General features: G+C 49.0%; 1 protein-coding gene across 13 annotated transcripts; it reads left to right on the top strand.

Moving 5' to 3' along the window:
- Positions 1-657: 657 nt before the first annotated feature.
- Positions 658-24,460, top strand: ZFYVE27 (zinc finger FYVE-type containing 27). Of its 13 annotated transcripts, none has more exons than XM_032134959.2 (13): positions 658-851; positions 2,008-2,205; positions 6,639-6,709; positions 8,322-8,508; positions 11,585-11,680; positions 12,780-12,892; positions 13,627-13,766; positions 14,663-14,734; positions 16,129-16,149; positions 16,310-16,454; positions 20,855-20,901; positions 21,231-21,312; positions 22,805-24,460. In XM_032134959.2, the coding sequence occupies exons 2-13, from the start codon at positions 2,009-2,011 to the stop codon at positions 22,867-22,869; spliced, it is 1,236 nt and encodes a 411-aa protein (XP_031990850.1). In that variant the 5' UTR covers positions 658-851; position 2,008; the 3' UTR covers positions 22,870-24,460. The 13 variants fall into 13 exon arrangements, 11 of the variants coding, with proteins under 11 accessions (XP_031990850.1, XP_031990836.1, XP_031990860.1 ...); XM_032134945.2 differs by having other exon boundaries at positions 14,648-14,734; XM_032134969.2 differs by having other exon boundaries at positions 658-855.
- Positions 24,461-25,327: the final 867 nt, after the last annotated feature.

Raw genomic sequence — 25,327 nt, 5'->3', positions numbered from 1 at the left:
AGCTCCCAGTTGCTTCTTAGCTGCGACACTGAAGAAGTTCCTTAACACGTCTGAGATTCCCCATCTGTAAAATGGCGACAACCCTAATAGGTTGTTGGAGGAGGACTAGATAACGTCTAAAAAGAGCTCAGTCCGGTCCAGTGCTTGGCTCCTCCGTGCCTGAGCGATAAGTCACTAATGTAAAGTCATCGGATGTGTGCTTTAAGGGAAATTAACTGGGCCACACGGTGTGAAGTGAACTGAGCTGGGAGAAGCCTGCACAGGACCTTGTACACACTAGCTACTCAGGAAACAACTGCATGCTCTGCTGGGCATCTCATACAGGGTACAGTTTCCGTCTTTCCTGGGCTCACACACAGTTCCCAGTTCAGTTCCAAAGTTGGAAAGAGGATGAAGACGTAAATTCTGCAGTTAAGCCTCTCGCCAACTGTTCCCTGCGGCGAGGCAGGGCAACGAGGTGCAAGGTCGCCAAGCACGTGCTCCCAAGGGTCCTCAGGGCTTTGTGAATCGCGTCCTGCCAAGGACAGAGTTAACTCCAGCCTGGAGCGCGCGGGGAAAGGCACGCAGGCGCACTGCTGGCAAGGGTGCTCACCTGTGCTGGGGTGGGCGGAGCTAAACCCCGAGCTGGATGACGTCATGAGGACGCAGCCGCAGAGCGATTCGCGTCCCGGAAGCGGCGGTGGCGGCAGCGGCGTAGGCGGAGGAGGTTTTCGGACCTGCGACTTCAGAACGGCTCTGGCGGTAGGAGCGGCGTTCGGCCGCGGCGGGCCTGAGGAAAAGCTCCGGGGCCCAGTGGCTCTCCTCCTGCTCCTGCCCGACCCTGCCACCTCCGTCACTGAGCCAGCGGCCGGGTAGGTGAGGTGCTGCCCCCCCGCGTCCCAGAGTCTCCGCAGGCTGTGTGTAGTTGGGCGCTTGGGCGCAGCTAGGGCCGCCACCTGCTGGCCCCGCGACGTTGGGCGTGGCCTTCCCTGTCCAGCCGCACGGGTTCCATCAGGCTCCCCTGGCTGCAGAGGTATTGGCCAAAGCCAGTGCGGGCGCCGACCTACCTCACCCCTTCCTGGGCTCCTGGAACCTGGCGCCGCTCTGTGCCCTTTCGCCCTGGCTCGGCCTGCGGGGATTTCGGGCTCCCGTTAGCCCCTTTGTCCCATCCCCTCACCCTCCCATCAGGTCGCGGCTAATTGCCTGGGACTGGTTTATGTTGCTCTTCGCCGGGGTTCCGCCCCCTCGTTTGCTGCTTAGCGTTGAGGGTAGGACTTTGAACTGGGAAAGACCGTAAAGGCTCCTGAGTTTCCTTATCAGAGAGGGCAGACGGGAATGGGGCGTTCTGATGCTGACTGCCCTGGGCAGAGATGGCCCAGGAAGTTGTTGGGCACCGAAGGGAGTGGAAAGGGTTAGAGATGGGGCGGGAGTCCTGGAGCACGGTATTTCATTCACTCATTCAGCAGGCATTTGTTAAGCACCCACTGTGTACAGAAACAGTCGTGAATGGAGGCCAGTTAAGAGCAGGGAGTTTTACTTTGACGTGGTAAGTGCCCTGCACTTGATCTTAGCCACAAGGCCAAGAAGCGATGTGATGTGATAAGTGCTCTGTTAGGGTGAGTACGTGATCCTTTGGCAGCATTGGGGAGGGTCTCCCAGTCCAGAGTTGGGGGTGTTGGCAGAGACTTCCCAGAGTAAGGGAGTGATGTTTAAGCTGATACCTGAAGGATGAGTAGGAATTAACCAGGTAAAGAGTGGGAGAAAAATGTTCCAGGACATCATTTCATTTCAGCCCATGGGCTGCCTCGCTGCGGCGATCATTTATGCTTGGTTTTTATGATTTTTAGTTTTGGTGGATCTTTGGGGAAAAGAGCATTGGATGGAGAGTCCAAAGAACAGGATTTTAGGTCTGAATAATTCACTTTGCCTTGCTCACAGGTTTACTGTGGGCACCACCTGAAGCAGTAGGTAGAAGTGTGTTGAGGACTAGACGTGCAATGCAAATGTTGGGAATTATTATGGTTGCAGGATGCAGGCATCAGAACGTGAGGGGAGTGGGCCGGAGCTGAGCCCCAGCGTGATGCTCGAGGCTCCCCTGGAGTCTCCACCTTTTCCTACCAAGTCCCCAGCGTTTGACCTTTTCAACTTGGTTCTCTCCTACAAGAGGCTGGAGATCTACCTGGAACCCTTGAAGGATGCAGGTGATGGTGTTCGATACCTGCTCAGGTACAGACTTTGTGGAGTTGCTCTGTTCTCCTCTGCCTTCTGCCGTCCTGCTCTGTAGTAACTTAACACTGACCATTTAGGCAGTGGCTGGGCTGTCCTCTCTGCCCTAGTGAGGAGCAGTTCTGGGAGGTCTGTTCAGCCTCTGGGTTTATCTAGGCCTACCCTGTGCCTCAGGCCCAGCCCAGGAAAGGCAGATACTGGGAATGATCCTGCCTTTCAGCCAGGTTCTTCTTTGTGACTGAATAAGCTCCTTCCTCTGGACTGCTGGACAACCTTGAACATCAGGCCTTCTACAGCTTACAGCAGGCTTAATTTTTTCCTTTGCACCCAATATTAGCATAATTAATATTAAAAAATTAGGATATAATTTTGAACAAAAATTAAAGAAACACAAAAACCTGTGAATAAGCAGATACCATTTTCACTATTTTTTTTTTTTTTTGAGATAGACTCTTGCTCTGTTGTCCTGGCTGGAATGCAGTAGTGTGATCATGGCTCACTGTAGCCTCAACCTCTTCGGCTCAAGCGATCCTCCTACCTCAGCCACCATGCCTGGCTAATTAAAAAAAATTAAAATTTGTAGAGAGGGTCTCGCTGTGTTGCCCAGGCTGGTCTTGAACTGTTGGGCTCAAGCGATCCTCCTGCCTCAGCCTCCCAAAGTGCTGGGATTACAGGTGTGAGCCACTGTGCCCAGCCCATTTTCACTCATTTATAGAGATTATGGATCTTAATTTTTTCCCTCCTATCCTGCTTTGATTTTCATTCTCTATAATTTTCTTTTTTTCTTTTGGCTCATTTTATTATGTTAAAATTATTTTAAATTACTTATATGGCATTCTACTCTCTAAATATGTCAGTTTTTATCTCTAAATAAGGACATTTCTTTCAAGATCAAAGTAATACCATACCTAACAACATTAATAACTCCTTGATATCATCCTATACTCAGTTCATATTCCATTTCCTCAGTTGTACCATCTATTTTGGCTAAATCACATTTCAGTCCAGGAGTGTGCATTGTTTGTAGTTATGTCTTTTAAGTCTTTTTTCAGTCTAAAACAGTCTCTCGCATGACACTGATTTGCTGAAGAGACTGAGCCTGAACTGACTTTCCTGGAGAATTTACTACCGAGATTTGTCTGGTTTCTTCCTCGTGGTGCAGACTAGAAGTTAGATTTAAAGGTTGGATTTGATTCAAGTTAGAAAAGTGTTTTTTGTTTTTTTTTTTTGCAGAGGTAGATGTTGTGCCCCTGGTGTTGCATTGCATCAGGAGTCATACAAATACCTGACTGTCCTAAAGAGCAGAGGTTTTTAACTTGGAGCCTATGGGTGAGTTTTAGGGATCAGTGAATCCCCTGAAACTGCACGTAAAATTGTGTGTCTGCACATGTGTATATTTCTAGGGAAAAGCTTCTAGTTTTCATCAGATTCTCATAAAGGCCCTCAATCCTCTAAAATACATGAGAGAGACTGGTAGGAAGCAGGGTGAGTGGAGTTATGTTAACCTCTGAGGATGCCATTGAGTATTTATCCATGCCTCAGCCTGGAAATAGTGGATGATTTGTTACTAGTTCTCTGGCGAAGGCCCTACATTTTTCTTGTTCACCTAATTTATGTCTGTATCCATAGAGGTGAGCTAGTCAGTGGTCCAGAGCTGTGTTCTCTACTGTAAGATCACTGTGCTCTTGGCACAAGGGGTAGGGAGACAGTATGAGGAGAGGCTGTTTTCTGCTTTTATAATCTCAGCATGATGTGAAGTTTGGTCTTCTTTAGGAGAGAGGCTGTGCCCCCTGGCACATTCTTTGTATGTGTGTGTATTGCCCTTTTGTGGCAAAGTACGAAAGTTAAGTGTATCCTGCCCTGCCCTTCTCCTTTTCCTCTACTAGTCCGTAGTGTGTCTTAGCACACTAATGTGTTAGGGTTTTTCCATTTTATGGAATTAGAAATTGGAGGATGTAGTAGGATTGGTTAAAGCTGGATGCAGGAGGAGCATTGGACCTAAAAGCCCCCAGGAGCCTGCGGTTTCTGTGCTGCTGGGAGAGGGAGCACTGGTCTGTGAAAGTGGCTGTCACATTAGTTTGTGCTTTTGATTGTTTTTTTCTTAGTAAAGAGGATTTGACTTTGAAGAGGGACCTAATCTTGGGCTCTGGCTATTAGGTCTGGAGCCTAGAGCTGCAGTAAATTGTTAACAGACTACTGGGATCAGCTACTCTACTGCTTGGGTCTCCTGGGACCAAAGTGTCAGTAAAGACATTTTATAGAAGGGAAGAAGCTTTAAAATGAAAGTGACTTGAGTGGTGGTGTGATGTTCTTATTTCCAAAATGGGATTGGCTTTTATTTCGCTTTTACCCTGGTAGCTGCCACTAGAGGTTCTGAGGCCTAATTAGGGTGGTACAGGTGGAGTGTGTTGAATTTCAGGAGAAAGACAGAGATGTCATTTCATTCCCTTACTCATAAATTTTATTAAAAAGTAAAAGCCCTTTTACACTGTTGGTGGCAATGTAAATTAGTTCAACCATTGTGGAAGACAGTGTAGCGATTCCTCAAGGATCTGGAAGCAGAAATACCATTTGACCCAACAATCCCATTACTGGGTATCTATCCAAAGGATTATAAATCATTCTACTATAAAGACACATGCACCTGTATGTTTGTTGCAGCACTATTCACAGTAGCAAAGACTTGGAACCAACCTAAATGTCCATCAATGATAGACTGGATAAAGAAAATGTGGCACATATACACCATGGAATACTATGCAGCCATGAAAAAGGATGAGTTCATGTCCTTTGCAGGGGCATGGATGAAGCTGGAATCCATCATTCTCAGCAAACTAACACAGGAACAGAAAACCAAACACCACATGTTCTCACTCGTAAGTGGGAATTGAACAGCGAGAACACATGGACACAGGAAGGGGAACATCACACACCGGGGCCTATTGAGGGGTGGGAGCTAGGGGAGGGATAGCATTAGGAGAAATACCTAAGGTAGATGATGGGTCGATGGGTGCAGCAAACCACCATGGCATGTGTATACCTGTGTAACAAACCTGCACGTTCTGCACATGTATCCCAGAACTTAAAGTATAATAATAATAAAAAGTAAAAGCCCTGCATAAATTAGTTAACCTCATTCAGTAACTCTGAAATACTCCAATTAGAGCACAAGAACATATATTTAGCCCCAGCACGGTAGCTTACGCCTTTAATCCCAGCACTTTGGGAGGCCAAGGTGGGCAGATCACCTGAGGTCAGGAGTTTTGAGACCAGCCTGGCCAACATAGTGAAACACCCCATCCCTACTGAAAACACAAAAACTGGCCAGGTGTGGTGGTGTGCCCCTATAATCCCAGCTACTAGGGAGGCTGAAACAGGAGAATCGCTTGAAATCAGGAGGCGGAGGTGGTAGTAAGCCAAGATTGCGCCACTGCACTCTAGTCTGGGCAACAGAGTGAGACTCTGTCTCAAAAGAAAAAAAAAAAAAGAAAATACATTCATTGCTTTGCTTGCCAGCAATTTACCTGTTTATTTTTCTGATATTTGTCTCTCTCCTAATGGCTCACCTATATATTGACACTGCCTTTAGAATTTGGGTGTCGTGGCTTCATTGTTGCATCTGTGCTCCTCTTTCCCTACTAAATGTCCTTTATCAGGGACGGAGCCATCAGCGTTTGCTTGTTCTCAGCAACCTGAGTCTCTGGTCTTCCTTCTTCCCCATTTGGGGGTTTCTGCACTGCCATTTGGTGGTGGTGGTGGTGGCGGCAGTGATGTATCTGTGTTTGCTTCCGTCTGTTCCAGCTCACTTAAGGTGTGATTGCTAAGTGAATGCTGCACCCTGCTTTCATCTTGATTTTTAATATATTAAAATAAAATCTTTATTATTGTTTCTCCTTTTGAATTAATAGGTATTCAAAATAAGCTCTCAGATAAACTCTCAAATTTTCAAAAACACAGACATAAGAAGATAAAGGCATAAATGGGGTCAAAGAAGTCCACAATTTGTTCTTTCTTGATTTCCGTGTTAGTTGAATCTTGTGCAATGATTATATATTCTTATGAAATTATAAAAAAGAATAGAGGAAAATATTAAGAATGTTTGTCAGTGTCACCTCTTAAGGAGAATACAACCTTACAAAACACAGGTTAAATGGTATTAACTGGGTTTCTTAACTGATATTTTATAAATTCTTATTCCTTTTGGGAGAAAGCACTACAGACCAACCAGTTTCCTCACCCCAGGTGCTAATGTGTGACATCTTACCACCTCTCCTGGTCACCAGTCCAAGTGAGAGGCCCCATTTTCGTTTCTCTTTCACCTTCTGTGTTCCAGGCCTCCTCCTCTGGTTTGATGTCCCATCTGTGCTGCCCGGTCTCCCCTCCCCAGCTGGAGGAGTGGCTCTCTGTAGTGATCAGGACTCTCTGTATTGTAGGTGGCAGATGCCTTTGTGTTCCTTGCTGACCTGCCTGGGCCTCAACGTCTTGTTCCTCACTTTGAATGAGGGTAAGAACTGCCTTCAGGGACCAGTGGTTTTTGTAAATGAATGTGGGGGAAGAACACCTGGATGCAGCCCCACCCTGTGTGTGGGAGCTGCCCTTGTTGCCCTGGAGTTAGTGATCCTCTGTGTCTGCTTGGAGTCAGAAACAGGCTCCAGAGTGACGATCCAGGCTGAGCTGCCTCCTGTGACCTTGGGCAGATTATTGAACTCCCCTGTTAAGGCCTAATTTTCCTTACCTCTAGAGGGAGGATAAAAATGATGCTTTCCTCCTAGAGTATTTGTGAGGAATGCGACAGTCTAGGCATAATACTTAGCACAGTGCCTGGCGTGGAAGAGGCAGCCAGTGCATTATAGCTGCTCTCAGTATTATTGTTGTTTCCTTCTTGACTTCCTGCTGAGGATGCATTGACCTTTTTCCATTTTGGTTTTCAAGCTGATTCAAGGGTCATCTGGGGACATGGCATGGGTAAAGGTACTGGGATGAGGAGCTGATAAGGGATTTTTGCCATATCTATTGCTTTTCTCTGGTTCAGCTAGTGAGCCTAGCGGGAGCTGCTGGTCAGTCACCAGCAGTGAAGGGTGGCATGAAGCCTTTGAGATAGAAGTGTGGACACATGGGTGTCTGTTGGGGTCCTGGGTAATGTCTCCTATGAACCTCTTACTACAGTGCATACCGTGACCCTACCCTATCTGTGGTTGGTGCTGGCAGATGGCCACATAAAAAGCCAAACCCCTCAGGGTGAGAATAAAGAGTCTGGGACAGAATGTTTGGAGGAGCTGGGCCATTATTCATGTGTTTGTTCTTATACTTACCTTGTATTTCTCAGGTGTCTTCTTTGTTTCTTCTGGAGATAGGGATTGAGTAGGTTGAAAATAAATCCAGTTCATATAAGATCTCATTTTCTGTTTCTTAGTTGGACTCATTTTTACCTGTTCAAAACTTCCTAGGTTTATTAAAATAAAATAAAAAGATTTTATTTTAATATATTAAAATAAAGTTTTATTTATTGATTTTTCTATATATGCTCCCAAAGTAAATCAGTTCCTATGACAGATGTTTAATAAGCATTTATTATGGGCCTGCTGCTCTGTTAGCTTGTTGTTGGGGTGCCATGTTATATGGAAGAAGTTCCTTCTTTGAATTTTATCTCGGCTTCGCCATTTCTCAAGGCACAGTCGTCTGCAGTGTCCTAAAAGCTGAACGAAAGGCTTCCAGTCTTCCTTAGTGGCCCAGAGGTCCAAGTGTCAGGCATCAGGAGCTCCTGGCAGTCACACTCCAGCGTGAGCCTCCTGTGTGCTAGCAGCATCTTAAAATGTATTAAAAGTGAGGATGGGGCCACAGCAGTGACCAAAGATCCCAGCCCTCAAGAGCTTACTTCAGTAGAGGAGACAACAGACATGCCTGCAATGTGTCATGTGGTGATAAGGTCTATGAGGAGTGAAGCTGGGTTAAGGGGGCTGGAGAGTAGGGGTTAGACACTGTGTCATACAGGGCCATCAGGGAAGGCCTGACTGGCAGAGCCCTGGAGGAGGGGAGGAACAAGCAGTGGGCGTCTGGGTGGGCCGACTCCTGGTCTTTGCTTACCTGTGTTACCTGCAGTGTTTTTGATTCTGTAGGTGCGTGGTACTCAGTAGGTGCCCTGATGATTTCAGTGCCCGCCCTGCTGGGCTACATTCAGGAGGTTTGCCGGGCACGACTGCCTGAGTCCGAGCTGATGCGGAGGAAGTATCATAGCGTGAGGCAGGAGGACCTGCAGAGAGTTCGCCTGTCTCGTCCTGAGGCCGTGGCTGAGGTGAAGAGCTTGTGAGTATGGAAGAGAGGCCAGGGAGGTGGGGGAACAGTAACAGCAGCCATGACACTAAGTGCTAGCTTTGTGTGCTCGACATCATATTAGGCAAACCACAGCTGTTATTTCATTTAACCTTTTTAACAGTTCTGGGAGGTAGCTAATATTCCATTTATGGGTAAAGAAAAAGGCTGGCTTACTTAGCTAGAAAGTGGCCAAGCTGGGATGAGAATCTAGATCTAGCTGTTTTCACAGCTTCTGTTCTTTCTGCTGGAGAGACATTTTAGGGTCTTGACTAAGCATGTGCATGTATAAGCCACTGCCTGGGTTCAAATCCCAGCTCTTCCATTTACTTGCTGTGTAACATTGGGCAAGTTGCTTAGCCTCTCTGTGTCTCAGGTTTCTCATCTGTTAAATGGAATGATAATAGGGCTTACTCAGAAGGTGGTTGTGAAGATTGAACAGGTGTCTGGTACCGGGGAAGTGTTGAGTAGATATTAGTTATCATCACTACACTGTGGAGAAACTTCCTAAACATGACAGAGTTGGTACTTCTGAGGAAGCATTTTAAGACTTGAAAAATATTCATCCAACAACTTCAGTAGCAGCGGGCATTTACACCTCCCTTCCTTGGAGTGGGGTCTCCAGGGAAGGGAGGTGTAAATTCTCTTGAGATAGAGTAGGGGCAAGAAAAGTTATAAACAGATGGCTGGGCCTCACCCCAGAAATTCCGAATCAGTTGTCTGGAGTGGGGCCTGGATATGTAGTTTTTTAAAAAAATACTTTCTTACTTTGAAATAGTTTTATATTATATATATATTATAGATATATATTTTTTATTTTTTTACATATATATATATATATATATTTTTTTTTTTTTTTTTTTGAGACAGTCTTGTTATGTCACCCAGGCTGGAATGCAGTGGCGCGATCTTGGCTCACTGCAACCTCTGCCTCCTGTGTTCAAGCGATTCTTGTGCCTCAGCCTCCAGAGTAGCTGGGATTACAGGCGTGTGCCACCACGTCCAGCTAATTTTTGTATTTTTAGTAGCGATGAGGTTTCATCATGTTGGCCAGGCTGGTCTCAAACTTCAGCCTCAAGTGATCTGCCTGCCTTGGCCTCCCAAAGTGCTGGGATTGCAGGCATGAGCCACCGCACCCAGGCTGAAATAGTTTTAAACTTAAAGAAGTGCAAGAATAATACCAAGAATGCCTTTTACCCAAATAGAACAATTATTAACATTTTGCCATGTTGGCTTCGTCTATCTCTCTACATATACATATTCTTTTCTTTTTTCTTAAACCATTTGAAAGTAAGTTGCAAACGTGACTGTTTATCCCAAATACTTCAGCGTGTATTTCCTAAGAACAAGGACATTCTCTTACATATCCTCAGAACTGTAATCAAAATTAGGAAACTTAACATTGATAACTAATGTATAATTCGTAATCAGATTTTACCAGTTGTATTATTAAAGTTCTTTTTCTTCTTTTATTAATTTTTTTCTTTTTTTTACTTTTTGAGACGGAGTTTTGCTCTGTCATCCAGGCTGGAATGCAGTGGTATGATCATGGCTCACTGCAGCCTCGACCTCCTGGACTCAAATGATCCTTCTGCCTCAGCCTCCTGAGTAGCTGGGACCACAGGCACATGCACCATGCCCTGCTAATTAAAACAATTTTTTTGTAGAGATAGGGTCTCACTGTCTTGCCCAGGCTGGCCTCGAATTCCTAGGCTCTAGCAATCCTCCTGCCTCAGCCTCCCAAAGTGCCGGAACTACAGATGTAAGCCAGTGTGGGTGTCCTAATAAAGTTCTTTGTATCAGTTTCCCTGATCTGGGATCCAGTTGAGGATTATACATCACGTTTAATTTTTTTATGTCTCTTTAGTCTTCTTTAATCTGGAGCAGTTCCTCAGTCCTTGTTTCTTGTGACCTTGACATTTTTGAATAGTACAAGCTTATTATTTTGTAGAATCTCCCTAATTTTTGGATTGTTTGGTTCCTTGTGATCAGATTTAGGGTGTGACAAGTGATGTGTCATGTTCAGTACATCTGTATCAGGAGGCACCTGATGTCAGGAAATACTGACTTTGATCACTTGGTTAAGGCATCCATACTGTAAATTATCATTTTACTCTTCATTAGTGTAATTTGAGGGGAGATACTTTGAGACTATGTAAATATCTTGTTCCTCATCAAACATTTATCCACTGCTTTAAAAATCCATTGATGGGTCTTGCCTTAATCAGTTTATTACTATGATGGTTGCAAAGATGATCTTCTAATTATTCTATCTACATTTTTTTTTTAGCTGGCTTTCTACTATAAGAAAGTTCTTCCTTCTTATTTATCAGTATGAACTCATAGATGTATATTTCATTTGATAAGTTAGAATCTATTACTGTCATTATTTATTTTGATCTCAAATTGTCCTAGATTTGGCCAGTAGGAGCTCTTTTGAGTTGGCTCTTGTTTGCATCGGTCCCTGTCATTTTTGAATGCTTCCTTTCTTTATGGTACAGCAGGATGGTCAAATTCATCTTATACTTCCCTGCCCCAGCCCTGGAATCAACTTGTCTCCATGTTTCCTGGTTTCCCTTCAGAAACCCAGATCTGGGTTCAGATTGTGCTCATGGCTTCTGTGGTTCACCCATGTTTAAAAGAACAACAACCAGAACTCCCCAAGTGAGTCTGTTTCACATCCCAGGTGGAGAATATCATGCCATTTATTCTGACAGCTGCTGTGTACCCGTGAGGTGGGTCCTCTGATCCTCATTTTATAGATGCGGAAGCCACAGCCCCGGAGAAACTCAGTAGCCTGCCTGACATCCACAGTTAGGAAGAGACCAAAGCAGGAACATTTATACTGTTTCCACCGCAGCAAGAGGCTCCAAAAAGGGGACTGAAATGTAGCTGGGGTGGCTTAGCCAGGCCGGTTTCTCCCATGCTCTCTCGACCGCTCTCTCTTTAAGCACATGGTGAGTGTGTTTAAAGAGATTGACCATCCCTAGCCAACTGCACCTGCAAGGCCCCAGGCTCCACTTCCCAGGGCTTCTGTCCTGCCCACTCACCAAAGCCCCTGTGTCTGTAGCTTGATCCAGCTGGAGGCCTTCCTGAGCCGCCTGTGCTGCACCTGTGAAGCCGCCTACCGCGTGCTGCACTGGGAGAACCCCGTCGTGTCCTCACAGTGAGTGACCCCTCCTCTCCTGCCACTACCCTATAGGAATTTGCAGCTTGAACCCGGGCAAAGCCAGCTGCCATGAGAGGACCTCTGCCCCACCTACCTCAGGGGAAGAGCTCGTCTCCTGGGCTCTTGTGTGTATATCTGCACATATGCTTGTGGGCTCTAATGTACTGCTTTTGTTTAGATGCTTTCTTTTATGTGTGGTAAAAATAATAATAGAAAAATAACTCACCATATAATCCACCATGCAGCCGAATCTCTTGTTTTGCCTGCTAGAATTTGTCATATGCATCTGCTTTATGGATGTAGAGTTTCATAGTGTATGTTCAATTTTTCTTTTGTTTTCCACTTATTATATTAAAGGTGATTTTCTTTGTTCCTGTATAGCCTTTGGAATTATTTATAATGCCAGATTAACATAGATGGCAAATATAATTTATGGAACCATTCTGTTACAGATTTAGTCAGTTTCTCTTTTCATTACTAACCCCATGGTAAACATTTTTGTGGATTTAGCTTTAATCTTTTAGAAAATTTTTCTTAGAATAAATTCAAGGATGAAACTACCATATCAAACAGAATGGGTGTTTTTGAGGCTCTTTAATATGAATAATAGTGATAACTAATATTTGTTGTCTTCACCTGGTGCCAGGCACTGCTCAACACTTCCTCTGTATTATCTCACTCTTACAGTAACTCCATTAGGTAGGCGCTACTTTAGTCCCCATCTTACACGGGAAGGGAGCCATGCCCAGAGAACCAAGAGACTTCTCAGAATGAGAAGTGGCAGAGCTGGGTTCAAATCCCAGTCTGTCTAACTCTAGACTTCAGAGTCTAGACCTTGAGGAGTGATGATGGTTGAACCAGTTTATGTGCCACCAGCTGACACCACCTTGGCCTCACCAGCATCAGGTGTTTGCACCGGTGACTGGTAGTTTTCAGTCTTCATCGCCATTTTCCGCTGGTTTGATGAGCGGCTCTTGTCAGTTTATTAATGTGCCCGGAGCTGTGTCTCACCTGGACCCTGCTGTGGGTGTGCTCCAAACTCGTCTCCTTCTGCTGTTATGAATTTCTGTTCTTGTGGTTCTTCCGTGTCATCCAGGTTCTATGGAGCTCTTCTGGGCACAGTCTGCATGCTGTATTTGCTGCCACTCTGCTGGGTCCTCACCCTTTTAAACAGCACGCTCTTCCTGGGGAATGTGGAGTTCTTCCGAGGTAAGCCCTGAAGGGCCTGAAAGACAGGGCTCAAGCTGGCTCTGAGGGCTAGGCTAGTTTCCCCAGTTCTTCTGTCTCTATAGCTAATCATCAGTTTGCTGTGTCTCCACAAGGGGCAGCACCACACTGGGGTCCTCTCCCATGGGCTCTGCATCTCTGAGATGTTAGATGAAGCTGGAGTCTCACCAGGGGAGGCTGCTACCATTGGGCCCCCATCTCCCTTCCCAAGGCAGATGCATCACCGCTTACATGATATGATGGCTTCTGGAAGATGAGGGAAGGATGTTTTCCCAAAGCTGCCACCCATCCCCTGGGGTGCAGCCACCTGTAGTTGCTACCACATCTCTGTGTGATCCCAGAGTACCCGTCTGTTGTCTGGCTTCTAAAGCGCTGAGGCAGTCTGGAGAGGCACTGAGTCACAGAGGCCTGAGTCTGTACATATGTTTGGGTGATTGCTGTATTTGTTTTCCTCCCTGTGGTAGAGTTATTAATTACAGAAGCCATGATTTATTGAGCATTACTACATTTAATCTCTGTAGCTGTCTGGGGCAGGTGGTGGTATCTAAGTTTTGTTTAAGAGGCTTAAGTTAGGTGACTCGTTCAGAGTTAGGAGGGTGACTCTTTCCTGTAGTGGAGGGAAGAGAGGCCAGCCAGCTGCAGAAGTGGATACCCCCAAAGTGCCACTCACAGTGTCTCATTTTTGCCTCCTACCCTGTTCTCCGTTCCCTGGGTAGTTGTGTCTGAGTACAGGGCATCTCTGCAGCAGAGGATGAACCCAAAGCAGGAAGAGCATGCCTTTGAGAGTCCTCCACCACCAGATGTTGGGGGGAAGGGTGATCTGATGGACAGCACGCCTGCCCTCACACCCACGGAGGTAAGTGCCACTGTCAGGGCAGAGCCTGCTGTGGCCGCTTGTGGGCCCCCCGTTATCAGCTTGTTTTTGGCTCCTGGGCTGGCGTCTGTTGTAGTTCCTGTGTTTCCCAGGCCTTATCTCCCCTGAAGTGTTCAATAATAATAATTGTAATAAAAACAGCTACTCCATGCTTCATTGAGTGCTTACCCTGTGTCAGATGCTGCTCCAAGTGCTTTATAGATAGATATTCACATCAGGTTCTTTCTTTCCTTTTCTTTTTTTTTTGAGATAGGGTCTCCCTCTGTCGCCCAGGCTAGAGTGCAGTGGGGCAATCACAGCTCACTACAACCTCCACCTCCTGGGCTCAGGCAGTCCTCCCACCTCAGCCTCTTAGGTAGCTGGGACTGCAGGCAGGTGCCACCACGCCCAGCTAATTTTTTTTGTATTTTTAGTAGAGGTGAGGTTTTGCCACGTTGCCCAGGCTGGTCTCAAACTCCTGGGCTCAAGTGATGTGCCTGCCTCGGCCTCCCAAAGTGCTGGGATTACAGGCGTGAGCCACCGCACCAGGCTGGTTATTTCTGAGAAGGAGATCATTCTCATTTGTGGAAGAGAAGGCTGAGGCACGGAGTGGCTGTTAAGTGGCAGGGCTGGGTCTAAGACCCCAGCCCTGTGGTTCTAGAGCTCGTGCCCTCAACCACTGTGCGATGTGGCCGCTGTAGGGCCAGTCGTGCTCGTGCTTCCATCTCCCCTGCCCTGCCAGGCTAGAGGTTGCTCCTTCCTGTGAGTTCTTCTTTCTTGCAGTTGTGCCATTTTGTGGTGTTTTGGGTAGCCTGGATGCTGGCTCGGGGAGGTGGTCCTCTACCTTAGGGAGCAGCGCTGCCATCCTTCTCCTTCTGTCATAGAGTCTCTCTTCCCAGGACCTCACGCCGGGCAGCGTGGAGGAGGCTGAGGAGGCTGAGCCAGATGAGGAGTTTAAAGATGCGATTGAGGTGGGTGGCCCTTCCCCAGCATCCTCTACTGAGCAGGCCAGAAATTGGGTGGTCCTGGAGCTGTTTTTTGTTTTTGTTTTTTAATGTGCAAGTGAGAAGCTAAAACTTGCTGTGAGCTAGAACTCACTGATTGAAAGAGTGCCACTGAACCCCTCCCCACTCCTGTTTCTGGTTGAGCCAGCTGTCCTGGGTGCCCAGGGCAAGAGTGGCTCTGGAAGTCTCCGGTTAATGCCCTGCTAGGGGAGCTGGATGATTTCTGGCCTTTGCTGGAGACCGTGGGCTTGGTGCCTTTGATATAGGAAAGGCAGCTTTTGAGGAGGCTACTGCCCTGGGTCTCCGCTCTTCTGCAGAGTGAGTTTCGTAAGATGTCCCTTTGCAGGGCAGGGAGGGGAGGTTGGAGAAAGTAGTTGCATGGCCAAGTGCTAGGTCAGGGGAAGTGAAACAGCCTTCTTGATTTTAGGATGGTAATTCAAATTGGTAGTTTGCAGAAGTGTTTTTATTTGGCATGCAAAGTTTCAAAATAATTTTTTGAGCAATGTTTAAATATGGAGAGATTTTTGTTAGAACTGCAGGTTTCCAGTTTCTCTGGTAGCCCTGAGTCTGCAGCGGTAGGTGTAGCTAAGGAGCTGCTGTCGCCTTTACGCAGGTCACATGCTGTGGCTACAGGTGGTCCTCAACACCACCTGCTGTATTTTGTCACTGAGGTCAAGTGGCAGTTGCCATTTGTCACATTTGCGTTTTTGTTTTTCTTAGAGTAGGATATCATTTCTCTTTATTTATTTCTCTTTGTAAAATGGGAAATTGAGATATAAGAAAAACACCTCATGGATTTCCACCAGGCCTGTGATTTACCCCAACTCACCTCAATCATACATCAGCCCAGGCCACGCAGGCATTTGACTTTCTGATGGCTAAAAGATTGCTCCAAAACTTTGATATATGATTGTAGACTGTGAATCTTGGTGGAGGGAATATGTAGAGCAGGGATTTTCAAGCATTTTTGTTCATGACCCATAGTAAGGAACACATTTTGCATCTTGACCCAGTTCACACTTAGGTCTATAAAATATGTAAAACTTAAGTGAAACAAAAGTTTCCTGAAAATACGTTGTAAGGGATATTTTATTTCTTTTTCTGTTCTATTCAAATAAAGACCTACTAAATTAATTTCACCCAGTTTGAGAAACAGTAGTACCCAGCTTTCTTCAAGGCTGTTTGATGCTGGGATCCTCTTGTGGGGGGTGTCTGTCAACGTCACCATTTGGGAAGTGTGCAGAGCTCAGAGCAGCGCTTCCATGCTTCCCTCTGCTTGGGGGCCCCTCCAGGCAGCTTCTTTCTTCTTGCTATCTTTTTCTCTCTGTTTTCTCTCCTCTTCCCCGCACCTTGGGAGGCAGGAGACCCACTTGGTGGTGCTGGTAAGTGGAAGCCTTGGTGGGTGGGCAGGGGCTGGGCTAGGGAGGGTGGCTGAACCGGCTGCTGCCACACCTCGTGGGGGCTGCCGAGCAGGATGCCTCTGCACACGGGTCCTGCAGCTTTGCAAGAGGTGGGCAGGACTGGAAGGAGCTGTTCCCACAGGAGGATGATGAGGGCGCCCCGTGCCCAGCGGAGGATGAGCTGGCCCTGCAGGACAACGGGTTCCTGAGCAAGAATGAGGTGCTGCGCAGCAAGGTGTCTCGGCTCACAGAGCGGCTCCGCAAGCGCTACCCCACCAACAACTTCGGTGCGGCCAGGGGACAGGGCTGGGCTGGCGGGGGAGTGGGGGTGGACTTCTGGGACTCTAGCGGGGGACACCCAGCCACAGGGGCAGAGTCTCAGAACTGTGGGTACTGACTTGTGACAAGAGCAGGGAGTGAAGGTGTGTCCACAGCGTGGGACCCCGGGGAGCTAGCAGATGCCCGGCAGGACTGCTGAGGGAGTGGGTGTGGGTTCCTTCTTGTCCCTCCGTCCTGATTGGATATTCACTTGTGGGAAGACAAGGAACTCAGTTTGGGAAATGCCATCCCAGGACTGCAGAGAACTGTAATCCTGACAGAACTTCAGAAGGCAGTGTAGCATGATGGTGAGGAACAGAGTAGAGTCTCACTACCTGCTGCAAATCCCAGCTCAGCCAGGTGTCCTTGAGCAAATTATTTCACACCCCGTGCCTCAGTTTCCCCTTCTGTAAAAGAGGGATCATCATTCTTACCTCATAGGGTTGTTACAGGTCTCATGTCAAATGAGACTGTAGTACTTATGAAGGGCTAGCACAGTGCTGGTTGGTTCATAGTGAGTAGTGGGTGTGGTTAATGTGGGAGGCCCTGACCCACCCTGTGTGGGTTCCTAGGATCCTGTCTTGGTCTTTCTGATCCAGCTGGAAGCAAGTTGAAGCAAACATTGTTTCTCTGGACGTGATAGAGCCCTGAGTTCACCTCTCCCTAGCCAGTCCTTATTTTACTGAGGGTCGGGGGAGAGCGGTCAAGGAAGGCAGCTTTGGAGAAGGGTGGACTTGACAGTTAGCACAGCTTGGAGACCTGGCTTAGATCAGCAGCGCTGGAAGCTGAGTCTTGTACAATTATGGTGGAAACCTAGAGTAGCTAGGTTGACCTGGGAGCTGCTGTGCTCCTGAGGAAGGGCCCTCCTGCCTGCTGTCAGATGGGAGCAGGGGAGGGGGGGCAGTACTGTGTGTTCTGGTGTCAAGTGAGTTACAGGGTCTGTGCCCTGGAAGAAGACAATGGAGTTTATCTTGAGGAATTTGACCCAGGGCCCCCAGGGTCCTGCCTTCCTACCCCTGCGGCAGCCAGGGTAGTTGTTTTCTCAGGATTAGATGTCCTGGACAGGCTCTTTCCTTCTGCTGTGTGAATGTTCCCCAGTTATTCAAGATCTCTTTCTTTTTTTTTTTTTTTTTTGAGACAAGGTCTCACTGTGTCTCCCAGGCTGGAGTGCAGTGGCATGATCACAGCTCACTGCAGCCTCGACTTCCTGGGCTCAAGTGATCCTCACAGCTCAGCCTCCCGAGTAGCTGGGACTACAGGCATGCAGCACCATGCCTGGCTAATTTTTTGATTTTTTTTTTTTGTAGAGACAGGGTCTTACTTTGTTCCTCGGGCTGGTCTCGAACTCCTGGGTTCAAGTGATCCTTGTACCTTGGTCTTCCAAAGTGTTAGGATTACAAATGTGAGCTACCACGCCCGGCCCCTTTCTTTTATTTATGCTGCCGCTGACTTCTGTAGGGCATTCTGTATGTTCAGTGATCTGTTTACCCTCCATACTTGCACATGTGTGATCTCATTTCATCCTTACCATAGGTGTGACAGGAGCAGGCAGTTCTTAAGGGCTCAGAGCAGCCAGGTTCCAGCAGTGCCCAGTAACACTACACACAAGAAGTATTACCCTGGTCCAGCAAATAATTTGTCTATTTCTACAACTTCTAAGTAAAGGTACTTAGCTGTTCCCATTTTACAGATGAGTAACCTGAGGTAAAAAGAGTGCTTTGCCCAGAGACTTTAGCCTGGAAATGATGGAGCTGTGACTCAAATTCAGGTTGTCTGATTCGACTCTTGTCTTCTTTCTACCTCTTCATCCTCCCTCTCCGTTTTCCCTTTGCCCTCGTGTGTGAAGTCCCTTGTTTTATGCCTGTCCCGCTTTTGTATTTGATTTTTGATTTGGATAATCTCTACCAGCATGGGCAGAGGCCTTTTCAGGCTCCCTCAAGGATGGCAAAGGCAGAAAGTGCTTCTTTTCCTCAACTCCTCTTAGTTCCTCATCCTTCAAGACCACTCACTACTTTCCATTTTCTGAGATGTTCCCAAGCCCTTTGCCGTGAGGGTAGGTGTAGCAGCTCTGCTCCTGCGGCCTCTGCTCCTGAATCTGGGTCCTGAGAGCAGGGCGAGGGGAGCTGCTTTGGGGGCTGTCTTTCTCCATTTCAGCGACTATAACGAAATACACTAAGCTGGGTGGCTTTTTTTTTTTTTTTTTTGAGATGGAGTCTCGCGCTGTCGCCCAGGCTGGAGTGCAGTGGCGCAATCTCGGCTCACTGCAAGCTCCGCCTCCCGGGTTCAGGCCATTCTCCTGCCTCAGCCTCTCCAAGTAGCTGGGACTACAGGCGCCTGCCACCGCACCCAGCTAATTTTTTTGTATTTTTATTAGAGACGGGGTTTCACCGTGGTCTCGATCTCCTGACCTTGTGATCCGCCCGCCTCGGCCTCCCAAAGTGCTGGGATTACAAGCGTGAGCCACCTCGCCCGGCCATGGGTGGCTTTTAAATAATGGAAATCTCTCATCACAGTTCTGGAGGCTGGAAGTCCAAGATCAGGGTGTCAGCAGGATCAGGTTCTGGTGAGGTCCATTTCCGTCGTCATAGACGGCACCTTCTCACTGTGTCCTCACGAGAAGGTGGGAGGGTCACGGCAGTTCTCTGGGGCCTCTTTTATAAGGGCACTAATCCCATTCACGAGGGCTCCACCCTCATGACCCAGTCACCTCCCAGGGGCCCTGCTTTGGGTGTTAGGATTCCACATGTGAATGTTGGGGGACTGTAATGGGGGCTATTCTATTTACCCCTGCCAGTGGATGAGGGGGTGCATGGGGAGAATGAGGGCAGACTGCACAGGAGCTTCTCTGTGGCCTCCGTATGGGAGAGGTCTTGGTGGGGAGGGCCCTGCTTTGTCCTGGAGGCTCCATGACTGTTGCCCTGGCAGGCCCCACTGGGCCTTAGTGCCCCTGCTGTCATGGCTTCAGTGGCATCGTCACGTGGTGAGTGAGGATGGGTGAATCCAGGCTGTTGCCGAGAAGGGGCAGAAAGAGTTGGTAGGTGTTGGAAGGGAACATCACCTGGCTGAGCTGCTCTTAGCTCCCAGAGCCCTCCCTGGCTCCAGCCTGTGGGTGGGTTCACAGCTGTCTCACCAGCCCACTTGGCTGCCCTGGGGTACTTGGCCCTGAAATTCCATTCAGTTTAGAGGAGCCTTTGGGCTCAGGCCAGTGTCAGTCTTTGAGTAGCTCCTTTTGCCTGTCCCATTCCCCTGCGTCCCTTGCTAAGGAGAGGCTGGGGCAGGCTGCCTTCCCCAAATTCTTAGTGTAGGGACAGAATCTTGGAGCAACCAGTTTCCTGGTTTGGCACCAGCAGTAGGCTTCTCTTTCCCTGGCTGACTGACAGGGTGGGCATTTACCTGAAGCACCTGGGCCTCAGATTTCCCCTGGCTCTAGCTGAGGTCTTCCTTTTCCTGAACCTAGGGAGTCTCCTTTAGCAAGAACTTCAAGTGATTTTGGCTGAACAGAGGAAGGGACCACATGTAGCCATCAATAAAGCTTTGGGGCCTTTCTGTGAAAGTGAGGCCTGGTGTTCTGTACTTGCCCAGACAGGTGGTCTGGCTGGGTCACAGCAGGCCTATGGGCCCCACATCCCCGAAACCTCCTCCTTCCCTATCTTTCCTCTCCCCTTACACCCCCTTGTTGTCTTCTAGCCATTTTCTAAGCTGCTGTTGCCCCTCCACTGTTGCTGGGCACTTGGCCATCTTGGCATCTCTGGTGGTTTAGGCAGGACCTCGCCCTGCTCTGCATCCCCCCATGCCACTCACTGCCCACCACAATTGAGCATTCTACCCTTCGTGTCTTCACAGTTGAGCATTCTACTCTTCATGTCTTCTCGGAATGTGCCTGGCTCTGAGTTTCTCTCCTGCAGTCTTCAGGGGACAGAAAGCAGGAGTTTGGGTTTTTAGGAGTTTCTGTCTTTAGCCTGTGGGTGGAGTATTTGTAAGGCATTGCTCCGGAAAGGGTCATGTTAGGCAGGTGTCATTTGGGGATGCCTGTGGTCAGGCCCCTGCCAGCTTAGCTGGCTTTCCAGGAGTGGATTCTGCTGGGTGCTCTTTGATTTCTGTTGAACCTGCAGGTGGGGCCACTCAGCTCTGGAAGGGTTCAGGGACTGGTAGCTATGTATGGCTGGAGACATCAGTCCTCAGGGGCTATCAGTCTTCTTAGTTTGAGTCCTTCTTTCTGGCTCCGAATCTGGCCTTGCTCCCTGGCTCACTGTGTTCAGCCAAGGAGGCTGGGCTGGTGTCCTGAGTGTCCCATTTAGAAGCGCCAGGAGCAGGTGAGCGTGAGAGTCCTGGGATGAGCGGGGTCTGAGTTGCTGCCTCTGTTTCTCAGGGAACTGCACGGGCTGCTCGGCCACCTTCTCAGTGCTGAAGAAGAGGGTGAGTGTCTGTGAGGGTGCATTTGTTGGGGACAGTGTCTTTGGGGCTGTCATGTGGGGAGGAGTTGAGGGGAGTCATTGAGGAAGTCTGGCTCGGGTCACATTGGGCCTGGCAGTGGCTTTCTGGAATGAGTGTGCCCTCCCCTGGTCCTGTGCCACCTTTTCCAGCCTCCCCAGGGGGCATTCCATTTGCTCTCTTTCCTGCTTCACTTGGGCACCCCCCAGTCCCAGTTTCCTTGGGTGGGATCAGCTGGTGGAAAGGAGGGAGGTGCTGAGAACTCCAGGTGCCTGAGGGTGGGGGACACATCTGACCTTGGCTCTTGTCTGCAGCGGAGCTGCAGTAATTGTGGAAACAGCTTCTGCTCTCGATGCTGCTCCTTTAAGGTGCCCAAGTCCTCCATGGGGGCCACAGGTGAGTGGTGCAGGTGGTGGGAGGGCTTGGTTGGTATCCCGCCGAGGGGATGCCACATTGTGGCAAAGGGGCAAGGGTGTCAGAGGTCAAGGGAACTTGGGATTGTAGTCAGGCCTACGGGAACGTTTCCTCCATCCCCTTTAGCAAAATCCTGAAACGTTTGGTACATGCCGAAGAATAGATATGATGTACCTGTGAATTGTGAAGGGTAATAAGATGAATACCTGTGGCCGATTCACTAAAGTTGAAAAACAAGAGCCCTGGCAACACCCCCGCAGCTCCCAGCACTGCTCCTGCCTTTCTGGAGTCAATCACCAGCCGCAATTTTAATCTTTTATTTCCTTGGCACTTTGAACAAAATTAAAAATTCCTTTTTTTCCTTTTATAAAAGCTGTACATACATATTGTAAATAAAAAACACAGATAAGCAAAAGGAAAAAAAATATTCCTGATCTCTTCCTGAGAGAACAATCGGGCGTGGACCCTGCTGCTCATTAGCTTGCATGTAGAATAAAAGCGCATGCATATTCCTGAAAAATGTGGTCACATTTCATGTACCGTTTTGTAATATAATGTTAAACCAAGTTTTTTTTTTTTTTTTGAGACGGAGTTTCGCTCTTGTTGCCCAGGCTGGAGTGCAGTGGTACGACCTTAGCTCGCCACAACCTCTGCCTTCTGGGTTCAAGCGATTCTCCTGCCTCAGCCTCCTGAGTAGCTGGGATTACAGGCATGTGCCACCACACCCGGCTAATTTTGTGTTTAGTAGAGACGGTGTTTCTCCATGTTGATCAGGCTGGTTTCGAACTCCTGACCTCAGGTGATCTGCCCGCCTCGGCCTCCCAAAGTGCTGGGATTACAGGCGTGAGCCACAGCCCCCAGCCCAAGTTCTTTTTTCTTCCGATGCAAGTAACATATGCTTACTAACTAGAAAATTTGGAAATTATTATACAGAAGAAGAAGGAAGAGAAAAATAACCCTGTAATCTTACCACCCAGAGGTAACCACTGTTAAAACATTTTGGGAAATTTCACTGTGATATTTTACTATTCTATTTTTTTGAGACAGAGTCTCGCTCTGTCGCCCAGCCTGGAGTGCAGTGGCACCATCTCGGCTCACTGCAACCTCCGCCTCTTGGGTTCAAAGAATTCTTGTGCTTAAGCCTCCTGAGTAGCTGGGATTACAAGCGTGCACCACCACGCCTGGCTAATTTTTGTATTTGATGTTTTATTTAAAAATTTTTGAAGGTGTTCTGTTGGTGCCACAATAATGTCTAATTCATAGCACAGAAGCGGCCTGCTGTTGGCATTATCACCCCCAGGATCCCTAGTTCCCATGGAAAGAAGAGTCTGCAGGCAGGCTAGCAAGCTGGGCAGGGAGGGTCTGGGCTGGGTGGGGGGTCTGTGTGGGGCGTTTGGGAGGGTGGTTCTAGTAGTTGGGGCCATGAACCAAAGGGCGCCAGGAAATGTCTCACCAAGTTCTTCCTCCTTTTCAGCCCCTGAAGCCCAGAGGGAGACTGTGTTTGTGTGCGCCTCGTGTAACCAGACCTTGAGCAAGTGAGGAGAGAGGCCAGGGTCCAACCAGGCACCCGTCCTTGGGGCCAGCAGTAGGCCCCCCACCCTCCCCACCCCTGGCTCTCTGTGGTGTGTGCTGGGCAAATGTGGCCTGAATGCTAGGTAGGCTTCCTCTTCCTTCCTCGCTCTCTCCAACTGGATTCTGGAGCTGTTCTCCACCCCTGAGAGTATCTGGCAATGGCTGCTCTCAATCCCCTGGGGAGAGGAGCCCCTGGAGGGCCTGGCATGTTTGCCCTGCTCTGCCTGGGACTGAGCGAGTGGACTCAGGGCTGGGCAGGCAGTAGCCACCAGAGGGCAGCAGCGAACTAGGCCAGGTCTGACTGGGGTCTGATGACCAGGGTCAGTGTGGCTATGCCTGGGAATTCCAGACCTGAGGTTGGGAAAAGAGGTTTTTCTCCTGCAGGGTACTGGGCCAGGCCTTCAGCCTCAGAGCTGCAGAAGGGCTGGGGAGTGCCACACCCCATCTCTGCTGATTGAATGTCCCTCCAGGCACCAGGATCTCATCATTTCCCCATCAGAGGGTGTGGCCAGGCCTAACAAGACCATGGGTGCTTCTAGAAACAGGGTTGAAGTTCCCAGATTCTCCGAGAGGAGAACGTGTGTAGGAGGGTTTGGCTGAGTCCTTCAGCGTTAAGTGGAGGAAAGCTTGGGGAAGCCCCAACAGCTGGACAGACCTCAGCCTCCCCTCGAAGACACCTCAATTCACAGACTCTGAGCCCACACAATGCCCTAGTGTCCCCAGCTCCCCTGGAGCAGCTGCACGGCACTCGGATCACAACTTCTGCACCCTCTGCCCAGAGTCTAGGGCAGTCCTCCACTGGCCCAGCACTCCAGTTTCCTTTCCCTGCCTCTTGTCCCATGGAGTGGGAGGCCAGGTGAGTGGAGCAGAGGTCCTGAAGCCCTTGACCCCTGGGGGCCTGGGAAGTGTAGGATCTCGCTGGGCTGGGTCCTGGATTCCAGGGCTATTCCCTGGAGGACAGTCTCAGTTATGGGATAAGGCCCCTTGGGGGTCTCCATTTTCTTTCCAACAGTTTCATGTTCACTGCTGGACTCTTACGGGCTCAGTATCTCTCCCTTAGCCATGAGCTGGCTCAGGCATCCCTTCCCTTCCCTGGAGCTGCCCTGCCTTTCTAAAGTATTTATTTATTTATTGCATGGTTCCTGGGAACATGTAGTACAAGTAATGGGATGAGGAGGAATTGGGGGTGGGGGTCTCCTACCTAGGATCTTCCCTGGAGTCATGGGCTGCCTGAGACCCAGGACCCATGAGGGGACTGAGAGGTTTCTACACTCAAGGAGCAGGGGTCCAGAGAGGCAGGTTGGGGAGGCAAGGGACCCATCCTAGGCCCACTTTCTTGCTGAGCCAAGCAGTTATAGCTGGGGCTGTGCAGCCAGGGGCCTACCCAGGCCAGTGGAGGTGCCACAGCCCTGGGGAGCCAGGCAGTCTTTGGTATCGTATCGCCTCTGTGTCCTGTTAAGAGAGGAGAGTTCAGTACCCCGTGCTTTCTTTACACTGGAGAGGAACTAAAAGGATCTCTGTGTCTATGGAGAATTGTCAATAAAAAGGCCTCAAGCTTCTTGTTTTTGTCATGTCTTTGTGTTGGCATTTTCCCTGAGGCTGGAAGACCAGATCTCTCTGGCACTGCTGGAGTTTTGCAGGCCTGGGCAGTTCCTGCAGGACCAGGCTGAGGGGTGGGCCTTTGGGGCACCGTGGTGGCAGGGGCGTGGGGGCTGCAGCCTGGTCTGGGTGTGAGCTGGGGGCCAAGAGGAGGAAAGCTGTGCCTTGCACGCTGGAGAGGCTCAGCACATGCTTGTCGGATTGACTTGAGGCCCAGTCTTGTGACCAAATTGTGAGGGCCCAGCACTGGGGGTTGGGGTTGGGACTAGAACTTGGTAAACGCCAAACAATGCAGGCTTTACAATGGAAAGATTTTAACTAATCCCTCTGAGAAAGCCAGAAAGGATCAGCCTTCAGGGAGGCTGAGAGCGGCAGGAAAGAAGATTGGACGTGAGACGGGAAGTGCAAGCCATGCCCTGAGCTGGGGCAGGTGGGTGGTGGGTGGCTGGGTGCTGGGCACTGGTGAGGGCTTTGCGTGCAGTATCTCATTTATTGCTCGCAACAACTCTGAGGTAGGCACTGTTCCCCTGAAGTAGGAGCAGAGTCCCCGCAGCAATAGAGGGTGGTGCCTGGTGCATGCTGTGGCCCAGCTCCATGCTTGGCCTCCTTTACCATCTGTTGGAGCGGTGCTGGGGCCCATTGGCATGGGGTGCTGCCCCCAGGCTTACTGTGCTTTCCTCCTCTGGAAAGTGCACCTGATGGTGATGCATAGCTCGTGCGGGTGCTGTGAGAGAAATGAGAGTCCACAGGAGGCATGGGACCCGGTGCCTGGCATGCTGGACACGCTGGCTCCTGTCATCCTGGCCACCTTCAGGGGACAAACAGC

Source organism: Hylobates moloch, unplaced genomic scaffold, assembly GCF_009828535.3.
Source record: "Hylobates moloch isolate HMO894 unplaced genomic scaffold, HMol_V3 SCAFFOLD_3, whole genome shotgun sequence".
Classification (NCBI taxonomy): Eukaryota; Metazoa; Chordata; class Mammalia; order Primates; family Hylobatidae; genus Hylobates; species Hylobates moloch.
This window is presented reverse-complemented; position numbering and strand designations above follow the sequence as displayed.